This window comes from Tuber melanosporum, assembly GCF_000151645.1.
Source record: "Tuber melanosporum whole genome shotgun sequence assembly, scaffold_188, strain Mel28".
NCBI classification, from domain to species: Eukaryota; Fungi; Ascomycota; class Pezizomycetes; order Pezizales; family Tuberaceae; genus Tuber; species Tuber melanosporum.
Window position 1 is genome coordinate 77,684 of NW_003298850.1, and position 21,765 is coordinate 99,448.

General features: G+C 47.5%; 2 protein-coding genes; both read right to left on the minus strand.

Moving 5' to 3' along the window:
* Positions 1–815: 815 nt before the first annotated feature.
* On the minus strand, positions 816–3,380 carry GSTUM_00003727001 (uncharacterized protein; the record flags this gene model as incomplete). XM_002837357.2 has 3 exons in its annotated part: positions 816–1,368; positions 1,449–2,121; positions 2,266–3,380. 3 exons carry the CDS (start codon positions 3,378–3,380, stop codon positions 1,249–1,251), a joined length of 1,908 nt encoding a protein of 635 aa, XP_002837403.1. The 3' UTR covers positions 816–1,248.
* A 5,705-nt stretch (positions 3,381–9,085) lies between these two features.
* On the minus strand, positions 9,086–13,933 carry GSTUM_00003728001 (uncharacterized protein; the record flags this gene model as incomplete). XM_002837358.2 has 2 exons in its annotated part: positions 9,086–11,184; positions 11,248–13,933. 2 exons carry the CDS (start codon positions 13,931–13,933, stop codon positions 9,677–9,679), a joined length of 4,194 nt encoding a protein of 1,397 aa, XP_002837404.1. The 3' UTR covers positions 9,086–9,676.
* Positions 13,934–21,765: the final 7,832 nt, after the last annotated feature.

Genomic DNA, 21,765 nt, shown 5'->3' on the forward strand with positions numbered 1-21,765 from the left:
ACCATGATCTGGTTTGGCAACCGAGAAATCGGCAAAGAAAAAAAAAAAAAAAAGAAAATAATAATAATTTAAAAGAACAAAAAAAATAAGCTATGTCGCGACCTCAGGCTTGACTTGACTAACGGGATTCATTCCACTCCGCTTCTCATCGGTTATCCCCCCATGTTTGTGCTCGAGCATCCCTCAGTCTATCGGAGCGCTCAAGAAATCGGTTGAATAGATCGCACTTTGAAACTCTAGTAAATTTATTTCCAGTTAAGGAAGTATACCCTCCAGATCTAGCTTTCTCCCCCCCCAACTACCGGTAGATCTTTTGGGCGCAGCACACGACGGACCAAGGGATAGATAGATTTACTAGCACGTCGATGAGAAATGTATTCCTTTACGTCTGCACGCCTTTCTCCTGCATCTCTAGACCCTTATTATTGAGCACCTTCATCCACGGACACGACGTGTTTGGGAATTAAAATAGAGATGGACTGGGATTTGAGGAGGGGGTTGCTACCAAGGGAAATCTCTTTTTTTTTCTTCCATTTGGGTTTGCAGGGCTTTCTCTGCGTCTGTCAGGAGCTTTTTTTTTTTTTTTTTTCATCCAACTTGCCTCCCCACCCCCGCCAATCGTTGGCTGTTAGCCCTACCGACCGGGTGGGAGTGGAGTACCGGTATACAATTAGGTGGGTAGGGAGTGTAAGAACGCATTAAGAGAAGAGGGTGGGTGGGTAAGGAATAAAAGTGAGTGAGGATACGTGGTGTAAGTGTGTTAGCGAGTGAGTGAGCGAGCGAGTTTGTGTTCATTTGTCTGAACACTGATTAGGTCCGAGTGATGCCATGTGATTATCTCAGCCCTCCCTCTCCTCCGCCTCTCTTATCCTACTATCCTCCGCGCCCCTGCTTTTCACGCTTCCACTTGTCCCCTTTACCCCTCCTGTTTCCTCCCCCTCTCCTTGCTTCGCTTCACCTTCTCGGGAATGAAAAACTCCGATCGAATGACCTCTAACCTTTCGCTGCTACAGAAAAGGGGAAGAAAGAAAAGAAAAAGAAAAAGGAAAGAAAATCTAACTATACAACAAGCTTTACTTCGAACCATCCTCCTCGAGTAAAGCGAAAAGGTCAAAGGAGGAAAAAACAAAAGGGTGAAAAAAGCAATAAAAAATGGTAATGATGGCAATCGCGGGAAAGGGATATACGAATAAAAAACATTAAACCCATTGGAATAAACCGAGTAATAGTGAAAACCACAAGGCTACTTTATCCTCTCTCTTCAATCGAGCATGCCGAACATCGTTCGTGGCAGCACTCCATACACGAATCCGTTAGGCCCACGGTATACGGGCCAGGATCGGAACATCGCCCCACATTATGCTTGCACTAGAGTAACCAAAAGGTAAAACGTTAGAAGTTTGCGGAAGTGGGCGAGTTGTATGTAGGTCTTTTTCTTCACAACTTACACAATACCATCTCTTCTCCCTCTTGTTGCCCTTCTCCTCCTCCTTTTGTGTGGTGTATTGGGAAGGTTGTAACTTCTCTGCCTTCTCCTCTTCGGGCGGCGCCGTGGATTCGATTATGGGCCGTTCCTCGCCCGTATCATCGTCCTCTTCCCTGGTATCGTCTACGTCGTCGTCGTCGTCGTCCTCCTCTGTAGACTGCAAATCCCCAAACACATCGTCTTCATGAAACGTGTAATCCTTGATATGGTTCCCCTCCTCGAAGTGCTTCCCTAGATGGTCGAACCGTTCGTCCCAGCCATCAAGCCCCTTCTTTTTTAATTGCACAACGCAGCCCTTTATTGATAACCCATCCCTCCTCTCCTTAGAGCAGAAGCCGCACCAGAATGTCTTGAAGTTGTTACGGCCAATGTGCGCTTCGTTGGTCCATTTTTGAATCTCTTGTTTATCAACAATGTTGTGTGCATTCTTCAAGTGCGTGATATGGGACTCTCTCCGAAACGAAAGTTTACCACAAAGACTGGTGGACTTGGGAGCGATGACCCCGCATTTCCACAGTTCCAATTGAAAGTGCTGGCTGTTCTCGTGACGTTTCCAGTCGTTCTTCGAACCGAATGATTTTCCACATCCCCGGAAGGTACAGGCAAACGGGCGTGAGTGACGCTTCATGTGTTTCCTGGGAAAACTTGTCAGTATCGCCTTACTGTGCGGGGGCAGTCCCTTGGATAACCCGGGAGGGTTATCCAGGTATAATTCCTATATATGCATAGACTATAACCCCCCCTTTTTTTACTGTTAATTATCATGGCAGTGCTCTTACTTTAACTCGCTTGGCCTGTGAAATGTCTTTGCACAGACCAGACAGGTTGCAGGGCCTTTTTGCAATCCTGAACCGGGTCCAGGGCCAAGCCTCAACTGAGCGGTATTGCCGGCGTACTTGGAGCCTGTTTGCTTATTAGATATCGCCCCACGCTGAGCTCGCAATCCCATGGCCAAGGGCGGCGAAAGCCCCAGCCGACCTTCGGCTGGGTGTGGTTGTTGTGATACTTCCGTGGCCGCAGTGGTCCCTGTCGGCGAAGAAACCGTCATGGTCCCCTGGGGAGAGAGTGCGCTGGCGCGGTCCTTATCCGCTGCACCCGGGCTGTGGGGGCCTGTGCTGGGATCGAGCCACCTCCCTGGCCATGGGTCCTGAGTAGTTGCCTGCTGGATATAGCCTCGAAGGGCATGGCTGGTGTTTGATCTCTCAGAATCGGCTGTAACAACGCCTGGTTCACCGCCCACATGCATGTCATGGTCCGGGTCGCTTCCTTCAATCCTTCCCAAGGCAATCCTTTTAGAGCTGGGCCCATTAGGTCCTGTAACAGCGGTCTGGGAGTCCTGGGGCGCCCTCTGGGATTGGCTGGGGAAACTCTTTCTACCGAATTCGACCCGTTCCTCGTATACCAGCTTATCCTTTTCCGAGGTTAGCGTTTCAATCAACTTATCGATCTCACTTATCCTCCGTTTTCTCTCCATTGATCTGTTATTACCAAGAGTGGCTTCAGGCTCCTTTGCTCCGGGATTGGCAGTAGAATTACTACTTGGTCCTCCGCTTGGCTTGACACAGTTTGGTTTGTAAATTCTGGCGACGGGCTCCTCAAAATCTAAGTCCATTCGATCGTCACTACCGGCATCTAGAGCTTCTTGCACAGGGTTCTTGGGAGCAAGGGGAGCTAGCTTTCCATGGCCGAAACTAGACTCCGATATGGAGGGGAAACTTGGGGCCAGGGGCTGCGCAACAGTTTGGGAAGCTTCACGTGGGGTCCTCCGGAAAGTGGGGGAGACAGGGGGAAGACCGGGGCTGTCCGTGGCTATCGGGGTGCTCGGTACATCAGAAAGCCCAGGCTCCGAACGTGTATCCATAAATTGATTCGACGAAGGGGAATGGGGGCCCATGAAATCCGCGGAATGTGTCCTTCGGCATTCGGTTTCCGCTCTTTATTGTGAAAGAAAAAAGAGAAAAAACCGCTCCCCATAGACGTTACTTCCTGCACTCTCTTGATTTGTTTGTTTGGGGAATGACGGGATGAAGGAAAGGGAAAGGGGGTTATTAAGACCCCCTTTCCCCCGAGCGATGATATCCCCAGCGAGGTGTCAAGGTATTTGTACCAAAGTGCAAAAATTCGCACAGAAAATGCAGAAAAATGAAGTAAAATAGGAGGAAGGGAGGGTAAAAGACATACCTCTTCAAAAATTCTTCCAATACATCTTGCGGTCCCTTAGGCCCATGTTTTTTCTTTAGGTGGTTCCTAAAATTATCCAGTCTGAAGAAGATCTTCCCGTTATCCCGGCAATGATCGTATTGACAGTCGTATCCCACGGCAGGGCCTGATATATGCCTCCTATGAACGGAGTTCATGTGGCGATTCATGTCATTAACGGAGCTAAATCCTGCAGTTCTCTTACAACCTAAAACTTGACATTTAAAGGGCTTCGTATGTTTCATCTCGTGTTTCCTGGACATTATCAGCCACGAAAAACAGGAGACAAAACAAGAACCCGAAGTATTCCGACGAGTCAGAGGCGAAGAGAGGGTCTCTTCGCTCATGACATCGTGCATTGTCTAAACCCCCTTTCTCTTTTCTTCCTTTCATCTTCCGGGCTGACTGCGGCTGCCACGTTGGAGCGAAAAAAAGGGTAAAAAATATATATATATATGGGGGATGTGGAAAGGGGGGCCGGCGATATCGGTAGTTGGCACATTTGAATGAAATGCGGTAATTCTTACCTACGGAGTGAGTCGCATTTGAATATTGCTTTGCATTTCGCGCAAGAAAACTGCCTTACATAGGGCGGCCCGATACTCCCAGTGTGACTGTACGAATCCCCATGAACACTATTGGTGAGGTCTGATAGCGAATCGCCGTTTTCGGAATATTTATCATTCCCGGCGTCCGAGTCATTAACGCTGTAAAGGGGCGAATACCCCTCTGTGACTGTAGGGCTCAATTGCGGCGACCCAGAATGTTCTGGCCTATTGCCGTTAGCCCAAGAATTGATGGGTGACAGTGGAGGTGGTGGTTGCGATGGACAGTGTGTTCGTTGTTGCTGCGGTGGAGGAGGAGGAGGGGGTGGTGGTAGTGGTGGTTGCTGTTGCTGTTGATGCTGCGGTTGCTGGTGTCGTTGTTGTACGTGGCTTGACGTAGATGCACCATGTAGGCCTGGACCCGAGACTAATGCCGCTGCTCGCTCAGCTCCCCATGAATACTCTGGCTCGCGGGCGTTGCCACGGTCAATGGACTTCTGTGTGTAGAAGTGTTGCGATGGGGTTTCTAACACCCCGCTTCTTCTACCAGTTCTACTACCTAGTTGTAAGTGTTGTGAATGGCAACGGCTAGAATTCTCAGGTTGTTGAAAGTAAGGATGATTGTGATGCTGTCGGGTGTAACTATGAAGTTGATTATGCTGCTGTTTAGGAACATTATAATGCGGCCGATCAGAGTCGGAGGGGCCCCATTTTTTCAGCGGAAGGCTCCCGGGAACCCTTGGCTCTGATTCCGGGCCAGTGCCGAAGAATCCCGAGACGGGGTTATTGCTGAGCGGGGGAAGGTCCTTGAACACGGCTCCGATGGAGGGCAGATTTTCGAAGCGACGAGAACTGTTCGTTGAAGCTGGGTGTGGAAACTGGTCTATCTCCATGCTGTTGGAGGTATGTGATGCCATCATTGTTTTTCTTTTTCAATGAAAAAGTGGTATTGGGGGGTTCTTTGGTAGTGGTATTCGGTGTTGGGTATGGCTTGGGCCCCGTGAAGAAGTACGAGAAGGAAAGACCCAGAGAGACTGCCTTTTAGCATAAGTAATTATCTTCACCATACTTCAAATCTGGACCAAAGAGAGAGGGAGGAAGGCTATCATGAGGACTCAATAATGCAGAAAAATAAAGAGGTAGCGAATCATAAATAGCACATAAAACACGGAAAGGGACAAAAACCTCACCTTAGTGATTTTTATACATATACAGAAGCGGTAACTGGGGTCTTTGTGTTGCTCACGAGGTTCCTCTGATTTAATGTGTTTTTTCTTTTCTTTTCTTTCTCCTTTGAGGGTTCTTTTTTTTTCTTTTTTTTTTTCTTTCTTTCAATTATTTCCAGCCTTCTTCATATATGCCCTTCCCCCCTCAAGCATTGGTTAGCAGGAAGAACTTTGAAAGTTAAGAAGTTCCAGTGACAAAAAGAAAGATAGCCGGGTAAGGAAGGGTAATTCGTCACCCACAAGCTATATCGGGGATCGGGGCGGAAATGAGGTGGGAGCGGCGAACTATCGTGGGACGAAAGGGTTATACCCGAGAAGCAGCACCGAGAAGGGAGAAGGGAAGTGGGGCCACAGGGCGGGAAGGGAGGGGTGGGTATCAATGACGAAGTGTGATCGGGAATGGCGGGGGGGTAGTAGGATTAGGAGAATGGGGGAGGGGAGGGGGGCGGGGTCTCAGGATGGAGTTAAGGTACGGCTCGCGGAGATACTTGAAAGATCTGTTCCGGTATCATTAGGCGGATTCCCTGCAGAGAAAGAGACTTCCACGAGGGCGATATTGGGGGCAGCAGTATCCAGTCGCTGCCGCAGCAAAGTAGAGCATTTCCTAGGCCGGAGCCGCAATCGATTGAATCCCGATTCACGGGGCGCGGTAGGAGAGGCAACAGCGCGCGCGCGGGGGGGGGGATAGGAACAGTAACAACGGTCTCTTTTTTTCCTTTTTTTCTTTCCCCTCTCTCTCTTACAGCGGCCAGAGCAGACCGGAGCAAAGCGGAGCAGGAGAAGGCTCTATGCTGACTGAGGTCTTGGTGCTGCAGAGAGGTGGGTTTCTTGGATGTGTAAAAACGGTGCAGTTGTATAGCAAAGCAGGTGAGTGGGAGCAGTTGTTGAGTTCAGGAGGTATGGTATGGAGTGGTTAGGTGTTTGGGAGCGTGGGAGTGGGTTGGTTTGGGCGCGGATTTGCGAACCACTCGGAAGGACGATGCGCATAAGACAAGGGCGGTAGGACTTTTTTTTGCCTGCTGCACCGCACCACCACCGTACGGGTACAGGAGGAGCAAGGAGACCGCAGAGGTGGTTGTGTGAGATGTGCTCGCACAGTACTCGAGCACCGTACTGGTATGATGCGGTATGATACTACAGTCACGGTACCCTACAGCAATATAAATCATACGGCACAAGCCGAGCGAGAGCTCTCATACAAATGGTGTACCAAATTCTACTCGTAGCTCCCTTTTTTCATTTTCCCCCCTTCACATCCATTTATAAATTCTTAAGTTAGATTTCCAGCTGTTTCAATTCTCCGTTTCCCCCTTCCCTCCCCTGGTCATGCGGTGACCATCTCCCTCCCCACGCGAAAACCAGAATGGGTCTTCGGAGAGAGTGTGGAGACAGAGTGGGACGGGGGGGAGAGTCATTCGAAAGAGTGAGAAAAGAGAGATTCTGAGTGAGCGAACATGCGAGAGCGCCGTCGTTCCCTTCCTTTTTCCCGACTTTTCGCAACATTCTGACGCAGCTGCGGAGGTCCAAGCCGTATTTGCCCCATTCGCCTTAGCACATCCTCATTGGTTGGCCTTGTTAGGCAGCAGTCTCATCAGACACCTCAATCCCGCTTCCACCAGAACTGGTTCGCCTCGAGTGGGCTCGATTCTAGCCAATTGACTGGCTCGACCTGGAGGGGGGGGAGAGAGGAAATTCAAAAAAGGAATCCCAACCATGAAAAAGAAAAAATGAAATGCTGAATGCTTTCTCTGGCCATAAAAGTTGGAGGAAAAAGAAAATAATAGCCTCCCCACTTTTTCCCCCTTTCCCTCCATTCCATCATCATCACTCTTCCTAACCCTCTCTCTCTCCCTTCGCTGTCTCCCTCAACTGGTACGAGCAGTCTACTCGTACTTGTACTGTACGACTACAGTAGCTATCATACCCTCATAACTGCACGTGATGATCTCGACTCCTCCATTAAACCACACTGTTACTTCTGCGGCACACGCATAGTCTATCTCTAACTTTATCCTCTTCCCTCCCTCCCTTCTCCTCCCTCCCTTTCCTCCTCTTATCCATCAGGAATAATATACTCTACTCCAGTACCGCAGTTCGCCGTTAACTTGACCTACAGTAAGAGAGGAAATCTTTATCACTTCCCAGGAACAATACAAGTGATAAAGTAATAACCCCCCCCCCCACTGTTTTACCACCGTAATCTTTTTCTTTCCCTATCTTGTGCATTTAGTCACTCACTTAGCCCTTCATTCCTCCCTCCCTCCCTCCCTCCCTCCTCACCGCGATGTGCACACCACAACTATCACTTTCTGTTCGCCTCAATCTGAGTTATCCTTCCCTTCCCTTCCCTTCCCTCCCCACCCCCTCCCTCTCTTCCCCCCGCGTGCGCGCAACCCCCCTGTCCCAACGCACCATTTGAGGCGATCAAAAAAATGCCACCCACGGCAAGTGAAACCAAATCTTTCCACCCTGCTATTTTCTACTTTTCTACGCTCCCCGATACCCGATACAGTTATTATCATTCTGATTGATCTGTTTACTTGCAGCAGCAACGTAGCGTATTGCTTGCCCGCTGTCCTGCTTGTTGTGATAGATGGATAACAGTAGTGATGGCGAAATAACATAATGATAATACAGAAAATGATTCAGCATCCGTGTTCTGTGTGTTAGTTATTCTCACGGTCGGGTCCATCCATGGAATACCTGGGGGGGAGAGAACTTATTTGGTTGGTCGGGCTCGGCTGCTTGGGCTCTTGTTCCTTCCTTGGCTTGTTGGGGCCGGTAACGGTATGTAAATTATCCCTTTGTCCCACAGGTTGGCGGTTGGTCGAGCAACCGGCTGGCTCGCGCACTCGCTCGCACGAACCCCCCTCCCTCCCCCAACCTACTGTGCAGTACGAGTACTCGAGTGCGAGTACAAGTACTTACTTACGGTACGAGTACCCTACAATTTCAAAGTCACCTGGCAGGCCTACCGTGTCAGTAGCCCATCGCGCCCGTTTTACTGCTTTCCGACGATACCGGTACTTCTCCGTGGTGTATCATAGTGCATCACATCGCTTCACTCTTTTTTCCTGTAGCTAAGTTTTGAATAACCTGTGTGAGTCCGTGTGTATGCGCGGGTGAGCGAGTGATTGAGCGATTGTGTGTGTACGATTGTGTGTTAACTTTATTACCGTGAGTTTTAACCTCTTCTTACCGTCTCTATGCGGACTTGTGCGAGGCAGGCGGCGAAACAGATCTGATAAACTATCCTGTGCCCTCCGGTATTATGAGCTATGGTTATAACTACCCTATCTCAAAGAACCAAGCGCCGATAATTGGCCCAACTATCCTTCGAAAAAGCATATCGCACCTTTCTCGCCCGCCCTACCAGTAATAATCTGCCTACGATGGGTTCGCCGCGAGGCAGACTGTGTGTGTGTATCGCATCGTCTCGTACTCCAAGTGTGATCAGTAAAATGCAGCCCATTCCACCGGTGCGCCGATTAAAGTATCACTAATGTGTTTTTCCCGATCCCTTCCAGCCCTACTACTGTATTACGCTACTCTGGGGCTCCCTCCGGAGAAGTGAAAATAAATATCATCATTATAATGTCATGAAAGGAAATTAATCGGGACTGTGGAAGTATGTAAAGGAGAATCGCTTATTGGAAAAGGACCCGGAAACATATTTTGAAATTCAAAGTTGAAATCACTAAACAGGGGGTGAACTCGAGTAGTAGCTCAAAGGTCTCATCATATCATGCCCATGTGCCAGAAACTCCATAACACGTAACCCTCGAATCGGGCATGACTCAAAACACTACGGTATTTTCGTAGCCTTGTGCTCGCATGATTATTGCACTGGGGAAGAAGAATGGGCCAAACGAGAAAATCTGGGGAAGAAGGAAAGAAAAAACATGGGGAATGCTGCGACAAAAGCAAATGATACGTACTCTCGAAACTAGACGACCTTGGAGAAATAAACGGAGGGCAAACATAGAAAACCCGATCAGAAAACTAGCTTCGCCGAGTGGTGCGACCTTCACACTCCTAGAAATAGATTACGGAAGAAAACTAAAACAGAATACAAAAGAAAACTAAAACGGAAACAACTTTAACCATTTGAGCATCCATGGGGGATCGATCAGCAAAGGAATCCACCAAGTGTTCGATGATATTATCAGTATGCAAACATGAAATACTTGCAAAATCACTCGGAAACAATCCCAAAGGTCTCATGATGCTGTATATGCCACATTTATGTAATCGTCTGTAGGATCAGCAGCCGTAACTGCTGCCCCAGGAATTTCGAGATCGTTCTGCTCAAGTTGGGGGTAGAAGTTGTATGCGTTTGCATGTGCAACTGTCTGCGAGTGGATCTGTCCATGGGCACCTTGAACCTGCCCCGATGCGTGTCCATATGCAAAGTATTGTGGTTGCTGTGCCATTTGCTGTTGCCCAACTAGGTGTATAAGAGGGCTGCGGTGCTGTGGATACTGTAAACCAGGCTGAGGCGGAGGTGAAACATTAATGTATCCGCCGGCTTGGGTTGCTATTCTCTGCGGTGTTGTTACCCCTGAGCTTGTTGGGGTGTGCTGTTGCTGCTGCTGTGGGCTTAATGAATAGATATCGCGGCCGGTGTTATTTGAAAAATCAAATCCACTGTTAGTCCCCATTGATAACTGCTGCTGCTGCTGCTGCTGCTGCATTCGCAGGTTTTGTTCTGGGCTGAAGTTATGAGGACTAACAAACTGCGGGGTCCTCAACGGTGTCTGGATTCCAAATCGATCATCCACATTTGGTGAGCTACGTGGAGGGGTATATTGCAGATGTGCAGGACTCATGTCAAAAGTAGAAGCATCTGGGGAATGGAACTGTGGTGGTGGGAGCACATCACAGTCCCCGTTTCCAGTGAGCTGTCTTTGCGTCGTATCGGCAGGATCAATATCCATCTCCATATCCGGCTGCTGTATCGGCGGCGGCGGCGGCGGCGGTGGCGGTTTGGAAGGTTCAGGTTTAGATGAATCGCTGTTTTGTTGAACACGTTTGCTGGCAGCTGATGGCCTGACACTGGGAGGTACCACTGCATCATCCTTTATCAAGTCAAGTACTGGGAGTGATATTTGCTCCATATGCCTTGCCAAGTGCACAGTCAACTTCTTCCACGTCGGGCATACATTTCCGCAGAACCTACACTTCTCCTGCGTAGGGTGTTTGGTTGTGACTTGGTGGCAGGAATCAACGATTTGCCAGACCTTTTCAAAGTCCTCGTGTGAGGGCACACCCTCACTCATGCCAGCAACACCCTTCTTGCCCTTCCTAGCGGCCGCTTTCTGAGCTTTGACCTTGGGTTCCGCCATCTTATGCTCACGAACTAGATGTTGAACGAAATTGTCCTTCCTGTAGCAAGTATGGGTGCAGTCGGGTAACGTGCAAGTCCACCACTCCAAGTGTCTATGTCGTTCATTTTCATGTCTGACCCAATCGGCTTTCCGCTTGAAAGATTTGGGCTCCGTGCATTCCACAAACGTGCAAGTAAAAGGTTGGACATCTTCATGAACATGTTTAGTCCAATCGGATGGTTTCTGAAACTTCTTCACCTTGAAGCAGATCGGGCACTCAAACTCGGCCGGCAAGCGCAAGACCGGAGGTTGCGGAACCCCCGGTGGGAATTGTGTTGCGGTAACTTTGCCTTCGGTTGGAGAGCGCGATCCGTCACCAACAGTTTCATCGGAAGAGTAAGCTGGGAGGCCGCATTAGCAGAATTCATGTTAGGAATCTTGTTGGATGATAGAGGCAATCGAACCTTCCCCCTCTCCACTCCCACCACTTGTGTTCCTCTTATGCCCATTGGCAGAAGGATCACCACCCGGACCAATTGAACCAACAGGGCCCCTGCACTTAGTCGTATTTCCACATCTTTTTCCGCCCCTGATCGCAGCCAAATGTTTTTGTCTATGCTCGACGAGTTTCTTGAATCTTTTACCCTGCTCATAGACGACTCTATCGACAAGCTTCGGATGCAATGCTGGCGTGAGACCGCGGACATGCTGAGAGAAGCCCTCAGGGTTGGGGGTAATATCGAGTTTTGGTAAAGGCGGTCTGGTTCCAGGGGGGGTGGTTTGTTGGCTATTTTGCATATCATCATCATCCATATCATTATCGTCGTCGTCATCGTAACCATCATGTCTATGTGGGTCCGGAGGGCAAAGCAACTTTGCAGCAGCAATTCCACGTTTTCTAGATTCTTCCCCAAATGTATAGTTTCTCCTTGGAGACTCGCTCTCGGCACTTTGTACTGGTGACTTTATGGGAAGAGCCGGCGGCCCTCCGTATTGTCCCAGCATACTGACAATGCCGAAGACTGGCTTTCCCTTCTGCAATTTCGACGATGATATGTCACTCTTGCTTCTTGCCCTTTTCACTGTTTGCGCAATGAATCCTCCGCTTAATGACCGGGTTGGTGGACTGATTATACCAGCTGTACTCGCAGTGTGCGCTGTATGAGCTGAACTTTGTCCGGCGCCAGCCGCCATGCTAGCCATTTGCGCAAATGCACCGCCAATATTCTTTGTATCAACTTTCAATGGACTCTTCGGAGCCGATTTTGCCCAACTACTCCCTCGTTTTATTGGGGCGAATGCGTGGCTAGCTGTACTTGCGAGCGATGTGGTGGAGTTGCCCCTCTTCCTTCCTTCCATGCTTAAACCGGTCCCAAGTCTTTCCTTCTCCTTCTCCTTCTCCCGCTCTTTGTCGCCTGCATTGCTAAACCCTCGCTTCAATCTCGAAGGTATTGTGCCCCACATACTGGGTCTTCGCTGGTGATTCAATTGCTTTTCCTTTTCCTTTTCCCTTTCCTTCTCCTTATCTTTATCCCTTCCAAAACTCAGGCTTTTCAGCAACCCATTCGCCAGAAATCTATCGGCGTCACCAGCACTTAGGCGTCGGGATTTGCTCATCTGACTACCAAATGTTGCTACCCGGGATGCTGTCTCAATGTTTTCGGCATAACGATAGAACTTGGTGATTGCTGCGTTTGCGGTGTTGGGTTGGTTCCTGGATGCAATCGCTGCCCCCCTGCCGACTTGTGCAACAGTATCATTCCAAGGGTGCGCTGAGTAAAACTGATTTGGTCTTGGATAATATTGGGGGTCATTCTCACGACGTTTTTGCTCCGCTTCTTCTTCTTCCGCTGTCTTCATCAATTCTGATTCCGAAGGGGGAATTTCGCTCGTGTCCATTGAACCTTGATCCTCCGGTGAGTCATCCAAACTACCATCAACGAACGAAGAAGCCACCGAAGAATCGTCGTCCTCATAGTCGTAGGCACCGGGTAGGCCTGTATCGTCGTCCTCGTCAAACAGGACTGCTCCTGTTGAACTACTCTCGCCTGGTCGGACACAATCGTCTTTACTCTTCGGTGGCACCATTGGCCTTCTTCGGAAATCGGCAAGACTCCTCGATCGTCTCTTGTCAGTTGGCTTGATAGAAAGATTTGTATTCCTACTAAGCCAGTCTTCAATATCGGCGTTTTTTTCCTCAATCCCTCGTATTATCTCCTGCTCCTTAAGTGAAAAAGGGAGATCCCCAAGTCCTAATTCAACCTCTCGCCTTGCAGTTGGGTCCAATCCGCCTTTCCAGCTCCCATCTTCTCCTCTATTCACAGTTAGGTTGTCCCCACCCTGAGCAGCCCCAGCTCCTGAGCTCGAAGAAGAACCGGTCATGGCACGCGAAGAGGGGGTTGGGTGCACTCCATTGTCCTGGGGTGTGAACTCTTCCACTTTAACTACCGGGCTTTTGCGGAAATTGCTGTTCACACCCGTAAAGCCGCCAGGATTACTGGCGGTTAGCCCCGCTGGACTAGGGGAAACAGTTGGCCGGGGGCTCGGCGGATGGTAAATCCCTAGACTCCCGTTCACAGGAGAATATGGATCAGATAGCTGATCCAAGGGGTCAATTCCTTCATCACCATAAAGAGCCGTATTTTCATCAGCAAGTGGTGGCATATCGACCTCATCGAAACCAGGTGTTGTATCCACACTATAACCGGGGCCAAGACCTCGTTCTGGCGATGAGCCAGGGTCAACAACAAAGCTTACGGGGGGTGATAGTGCTGATGAGGGATCTTCTGAACAGGTTAGACCTATGTTATGGGTGTAGTAAGAGTGTTGGCTTGTTGCTGGAGAAAGCCCACTACTTCCACTAGTCAGTGAAGGCGAGTGCCCTTGATTCGAGAGAGGCTGATTGATAGTCGGCAATAATGGGGAGTTCGTGTGGGGATAAGTTGAGGATTGGAGGGAAGGGAGTGCCGGTTGCGGACGCTCAGAGAGATGAGTGTTGCCACTTCCTGATAAGCTGAAGAGGCTTGTATCAAATGTCCCCGGGCCGTGCGCGGAGTTTGGTGTCGGATATACATTCCGGGAATTCGACCCATCGTCCTCGGTGATTACTGGTGGGGCCCGGCTATGCTGGGGATATAGGGGAGAGGCCATTGTGTCAAATATTCAAATGTTAGATTTTCTGAGTAGTGGATGTTTGGGTTTCCTAGGGATGAGAGGGCGTAGGACTAGTGGAGTGATCAAGATGCTTGGTGCAAAAATAGCTGTCACGATGGTGGGGTAGAAATGTATTGGAAGAGTCGGTCAGATCGCACGAAGTTGGATGAGTTGATAGTCCAAGCGGCGCTCTAACCCGATTTCATCTATCAGTAAATTAGTTTTAGCTTAAGGTACCGCTACCGATTCGCTAATCAAGTAAAGAATATTTATTGACATCCGAACGCCAAAGGAGAGATGAACACTAGTGAATCGAGTGGAGTAGACCACAGTAGGGATTCAAGAAGAAATAAGCATAAGGAAGGGGATGTGAAGGGAAATTAGATATCTTGTCTATGCAGAAAATCATCAGGGCGGGGCAGGGAGGAACCGGTAAACATAGGCAAGTTCTTGGATCGAACCATAAGATTTGTCCACTATGCCGAAAAGACAAGCAGAGACCCACCCTTGCATCACAGGGCTGTAGTCTACTACCCAAACATTAAGGAGTTTAAAACACGGAAGGACAAAAAGAGAATAGAGAATATGGTTAGAAATCTCAAGGAGGGCTCTAATGAAATCAGAAATATATACCTACCAATAGGGACACAGGAATCCCCAAAAGAGCCCCTCAGACCGTTTGAACCCAAGTTTAGCGAAGTTGTGGTCAGCGATGCTAAGAGAATTCGGATTTCTTCGCTTATAAGGGGGACGCCTTCTGCCGGCTAACTAGGTGATGAACTTCTGCTACTGTGTTTTGCCTCGGAAAGTGGCGACAATCGATTGATGGGTATAAAGTCTCGGAATGTATTTCATACCAGCGAGGTCACTTGTAAGCCGACACGAAACTCTAGGTCAAAGGAACGCACACGGGCTATGCGGGTCCTAGAGAGTCAGGCAGCGTTTGGAGCGTTGCCGCTACCCTCTAACTCCTTAGCAAGATGAGGCAAGAAGGCGAGAAGTTGGGGCTTCAATGTAAATTATGGGGCTGAATTGTGTGAGAAGGTAGCTCTGAAAAGGGATCGGGAAGACTTCGGAAGAGGCAAGTCGCTAGGGAGATTGTTGGGCTGCGCGGGGCAGTATATAGGGCTGTGTGTTCTCGTGAACTCTTGGATTAAGGGGAAACCCGGCGCAATGGCGGGCGGCGTTGCTTTGGGGAATGGCGAAGCTGTATTGTATCGTTTCTCTCTGGACGTGGTACCGATGCACCAGGTATCGATAAAAATCCCGAGTTCCTATTGTAGTACCGAGGCGGCCTATCCGTCTTTAGAAATTCTTCTCTGTATCCGGTTGTGCTCACTGTGGTTGGTTGGTTTTGGGGGGGGGGTGAACGGGGAGGGGGGAGGAAGAGGGGCTTGGTGCGGTTGAGTGAGGATGGCGATGAACGAAGTGGAATGATAAGTACGCTATCGTACCGGTAGGTGGATGAAGCCCGGTAGCAACCCCAAAGAGAACGGATAAGCTTCAGCAAGGAAAAAGTAAAAAATAAATCAAGGTTTTTTTTCCCTTTCCCCACTAGGCACACTTTTGTTCGGAAAACGTAATAGGGAAAGGAAGGGACGAAGGGTGAAAAAGAATTGACAAGGGGAGGTGATGTTAGTGGACCACTCACTCCTTTCCCTTCTCCGTCTTCTACTTCACTTCCTTCTCTACTAGCGTGTGCAAAATAAAAATAAGAAGGATCGGCAAATATAGATCACCCCCGGGGAACCCCAATGGCTAACTATGTGCCTGTCAAATGAAATAAAAAAAATAAAAGGTACGTACGATATAATTTACTAGTCGTCGAAATGAAGTATCTGTATGTTAGGACTGGGTGGATTTGCAGGAGGTGCGTTCCTGCAACGATTGGCCCGGCAGGTTGGGGTAAGAGAATGAATGAATGAATGCCAGGGGTATCAAACAGGAACACAGAAAGAAAGCTCTGCAAGGGAATAAAGGTTTTGTCAATGCGGGACCTCCAGCGCAGTGGGGGTTTGCGTGCTGGATGCAGGATTGCGGCTCCGGCTTGGGATTCCTAGCGAATCGTGATACCGGTAGTCGAGGATTGATGGAGTGCGGTGGAGGTATGGTTGGTAGATGGTGAAGTGATCGCTTGGAGATCAGTTCGGGGGCAGCAAGAGAAGGGAGAAAGAAGGAACAGGTGCCCTCTCAGCACCAACAGGGTGTGTTGAGGACGTATGATGTGTGTATCTGGCGTGTGTGTACGGTAGTCTGCCTTGTATCAAAAGAGGTGCTATGTCGCCGGGTGAGATTTGGAGGAGGGGTGGGGGGCGTTGGGGGGGCGTGGTGAGGAAGAGGGGACGATACGGTTTCAGAAGAAGGAGCGGAAGGAGGGGCTGAGAATGGTAGAAATGCAGTGTAGCTGGTATAGTCTGGTTCACCTGCAGCGCGGCATACTCGAGCACTGGTACTCGAGCACTTGTACTAGTAAAACAAATATTGTAATTCAATCCTCGTGAGTAAGATAGGCAGGCGGTCAGGGCAGGCTGACTGACTGCTGCAAACACAGCGAAATCGCGGAGCATTGCTACCTATCGACGGTAACTTTAACTGAACGCCCGCAAGTGTTGCAACTGGAAAGATTTCTTGGCACTAGAGAGCAGGTTTGATTCACCTTTTGCGGTGACTCCGTGAGATCTCTTTCTTTTCGAATCCGTTGACCGGACGGTAATGGATTGATTGGGGCCTGTAATTGAGGCAGTCCCCCGGCTTAATGAGAATTATTCACCATGCATAAAGATTCTTACCTATGATACAGTTTTGGTCGATTGGCAAATTTTATGGAAGTTTTTTCAAGGACCCGTCCAGTTGTCTCCGATAGTTGACAATACCGGTAGATTAGGTGAGCCGATCCACGAGGCATGGAGGGTAGGCTTCGATATTTGGCGATTATCTTAAAGTCCAGTAGTTCCGATAGGAAGAAGAGCTCTAGTCAATCCTGTCTCATCATCTCGATCCTGTCTACGGTAACATTGTGCTGAATTCTGCCTATGGTAAACTGCCCAAGGTTTCCGGAAAGTTAACCAAGGCATTTTGCAAAAAAAAGAAGACATCAGAATTACAATTCGCTACTCCCCGCCCTTCCTCCATGTTAAGATGTCCGAATAAAGATAAATTCCGGAACCCGAAACTTTCAGTACTGTGGTTTACGCCGCGGCTATTCGTGATAGCTCACCTCACTCGGCACGCGGTTTCCCCGCACCTCTCAACCAAAAACACTTATGATACATCACCGGTACTCGAGTACAAGTACCCGGCAAAAGGTACATAAACACGGGGATCAAGAGTTTGAATGGCAGATTGTCTGTGCACAGCTGAGCGCCCACACTAAATCCAGATTCAAATGCTCAGGTATTCCTTGAGGAATATGATACCCATAATATGTTAGGTCGTCAAACTAAACCTTCGCAACGCCCTTATACCGGGAATGTTAGTGCAGGTAGCTCGACTAACCTTAGTCGGCCAAGCCGGCCATTTTTTTTATATCGCTTCCTTCCACTAGGTTTATCTACGAGTACAGTACATTCCTTCCACAGCCCTTCGAGAATACCACAGTAGCCCGGTAACATAAGTCCCCTTTGTTTTTGGGATGTGATAGCAGCGAAACAGTGCTGAGCTGCGCTATACGAGTAGTCGAGTATTCTCCAACACAGCCCATCGGGATCCACTGTGGAGTGCAGAAGCTAGCGGAGGTAGTTCCGCGCTGGTGGCTGTGTAAGAGTGTGAGGATAGATAGCCTGCGGGCTGTGTGGGGGAGGGGGAATAGTATCATACTTTAGTCTACTGAGAGAAGGGCACATGCGTTGTACTGGCCTAGGCGCTGTGTTGCAAAGGGAGGTGAAAGTCGTCGGTTTTGATGTTGATTAGGCAACTCAGGAGTTGCGATTGTGGCCAAACAAGCACGGATCAGGGACTAACTATGGTCTTGTAACACATTTGATCCTTGGCCATTTAGGGGGCATCCCAAGGAGAGCGGGGCTCATCTTTGAGATGCGGCGAATCCTAGGGAATCTCCCGAATGGTTAATATACTGGAGTAGGGAATGGTGAAGCGGGACATCACCGGAACCTGGAAGAGGACGGGCCAACTACAAGGGTAGTAATAAATCTACCAGTTCTCAACAAAGCGGAGTAAAACAAAAGGGAATAAGTGTACAGGTTGTGTTAGAAGCGTCTGTAATTGAAAATCAATAAAAAAAACAGACATCATTGCCAAATGATGACGGTAATGGGGTACAATCCTGATAGTCTTAGGATTGTGGATGATCCAAGGTGAGCCTTGGCAGTGACGTATTTCGTATATTATTACCCTCGAGCCATAGCTAGGAAATACCAATTATTCCATCTTCCATCCACACGTTCATACATACCTAAATGCTAACAGGTTATAAGCCACTGTACTCATATCGCCGAGTACTAAGTAAATCACGTCACTTTCCACCCTAACCGATCAACAATGTCTCTGGGGAGTTTATCGGTGAAGAAAGGTAATGATATTGCTTCAACTGCACAATACTACTCAACAACAGAAGCAGGCACTAGCAGAAAGTCCAAACAAATGACCCCATACACCCCCATACCCTGGCTATCCTGAGTAGAAAGAAAGAAAAAAAAGCTTAAATTATCCATGAAAATTGTTCTGTCTATTATTCTTGATAACTAAACTGGACATTTTATGGAGTCAAGGCATTGCTATTCAATCAGATCTGTGAAATAGTTAATCTATATATGTAGAAGTATTACCTTTATTAAGAGAGTATTATTAGCTAATAGATTAACAAGATACTCATACAGCTAAATTGAAACCCAATAGCTTAAGTAGTAATTTTCAAACTATATAATGTATTCATCAGCAAAAAAAAAAATTGTATTTGATGTGTCAGCCATGCGTTCTGATACAAATATTTAGTTGCCTGCATCCTATACAGTCTGAGTATTCTGAGTATCTGATTGTATCCTACATGTTCAGAGCATGTACTCAGTAAATATATACTAATTTTCACCTCTAGATTTAACCTAATCAACTATGATCCTTGTTAATGTCCTGATGTAAGGCTGTAGCTACTTTTAATTGTAATACCAGTATCCTAGCTATCCTGTATGTGTATGTGAGCCTTGAATACAAGCTTTAGATACAAGTCACATACTAGCTATCAGTATATCAATTGGACACTAGAACTAAATCTAAAAAATATCTGCAGAAATAGGAGAGGTGTAGTGCTAAATTCTATTTGCAAAAATAGCACACTTTTTGTAATTGAGCTTCTCTATGGGAAGATGGATCCCAAGAGTACAACTGCATTGAAATGAATTCTTCTGAAGATAAAGATAGTTAAAAGTCTCAATATTTCAGCAATAGAGTTAAAGAAATAAAATAGTAAAACTTAATAATGTTAAACATGCAGCTTCACTTAAGTTCCTTAGTCTCGAGGGATAGTTGATTATGAGAGTAGAGGAGAACTTACATATACTTAAGTAGATATTATATACTGCCAGTTACTCCTCATTACTACCATTGACTATCTCCACAACACCTCCAGTGATTGAAATTTATTTCCTATTTGGGAAGACCTTAATACCACAAGTTTTCTCACAACTCTTCATTCTCAGTCCCTCTACTAGCCTGAGGAGAGGGGGACCAAACTGTTACTTCTTATCTTCCTATCATCTTATGATACATTTTCTGTACTCTCTCTTAAGGTCTACTCTCTTGAGACCTTCCTTTAATTCCTCCAACATCTCAGGAAGTTAGTTTTGTTTTTATCTCACTATTACTCTGGCCTCACTTAGCATTAGCAAGGTCAGGTTTTCACTTTCTTTCTAAAGCAGATGGCTGAAAATATGGTTCATGGTATGTGATTATAATAAATTGTTTCTGCTTTTGTTTGAAGTTATTTTGGTCTCCTCAACAGGCCGTAGTTGATTTTGCCACCATCCTGCTGTCTACCCTTTAGAGGTGGTTATATCCCACCCACTAAGTGACACTATCTCTCTCAAAACAAGGGACTACTCAACAGATGCAAGAATAAATTTGAAGGTATTGGAGACTAAAGGAGGCCATCTAGATAAGATATAAACATGTGTCTGATAGTTGTTTCAGCACTTGAGTCTACCCTTCCTCTCATCTCTCCTCAGTTTTGATTGGCTGGTATTCTACTACTCCCTACTTTTCGCTTCTGTCTAGAACGCACTCAACTGTCGAATACAATTTTCCCCTCGTAGCTGGTAGCTTACTGCTAGCTAGCATCATACTACTCTTCTTACCTCCTCTTTGGACCTTGTGTTCTTCATCCCTGCTCTTCTTAACCGATAGCCTTGGTTCCTTTACCTGCCAGGTACTTATTGCTTCATACTTGAGGAAGCTTTCTCCTTACTCCCTGGCTTCCTCTCACCACCACTGCTTGACTATATATCTACAAATACATTTAGCAACCTAGTACTCAGAATGAGCTATTGGGCCTACTGTAACGTGTTCGCAAGGTGCTAATCACGTTATCGGTAAAGGTACGATAGTTGGCAGGTTGTTAGGAATACCGAGATCTGATACCTAGGAACCATCCTAGGTAGGGTAACCTATCCCGAAATCGAAATCTCAGGTCTCCAACACCCCCCTCCGGCCCCCTTACGGGGCCCACGCGTCATCATACATATCGATCTAAGTTGCGTCCTGTGAGTATTATACCACAGAATCAAAGGTGTTAAAATAACACCGTATACGTCACCGCCGTCCGTCCGACCGGATCCTGTTCGCAGGATATATAAGAGGGGACCTTCGGCTAGGTCTGAGAAGTATAACGGAGTGAATCCGTCAACTACCCAGAAAGTTACTAGGCTTCAAGAACGAGATATCTTCAGGATAGCCGTAAGTAACGGGACGTTTTCGCGCAAAAAGATGATGATGAATAGTAAAGGATCTTAATGAAAGACCAATACATTCACATCTACCCTACGATAACCAGAAGAGTCTGGAACTCCTGAGAATACTACCATCGAACCCAACGAAGTTCGAGGAGTGTTACAACTAGGTTCCGGTACATACTGCAACCGAAGGGCTGACTCTCAAACCAGTAACAGTAACCAGAATCCTATTACCCACGGCAACCAAGGGTTACCGACCGAGGGATTATCTACCAATCCTATGGAAAGGCATCCTGCAGGCAAGTAGGAAGTCCTCCGGAAAAGACCTATCGGTTGGGTATGGAGTTATGAAGAGTTGAAGTTAGATGACCTAAAAAGTCGGTAATAACAACTATCTTCGCAGATGCAACCCGCAGACGAAACTGATCATTTCGTTGACAAGGGAGACGGTTGGAGCCAACACAGTTCGACTTGAGAATTGGGCCATTTGTCTAAAAAGACTCTCACCATCGGATAATTACTATTGGAAACAGCATGACTTCCAAATAGTTATATTATAATTATCAAAGAGGGTGTGATGATTTTCAGGGTCTCCAGGTGTTCGCACCTTGGAAGAAAACCCGACGTTGCGAGTTATATTGGAAAAAAGTACATGGTTGTATGTTAGTTAGATGTAGTCTGCGAACACTCAGACGTGGAATATAAATATCGAAGTGCCTCCCAAGCTTTAGACATCATCAAGCAACGGAGAAGAGACCTTAACAATATAATATTGTTCTTACGATTTGACTTTACTTTACTCTACTTTACTTCGCTCTTAGTAGTCATAAACGAAACGAGTGAAGTCCAAGCCTTCCTAGACAATCTCCGTCTATAAAAACGAATCTCGATCGGTCTAGACAACTCTAAAGTCTATCAACAATGCAATTC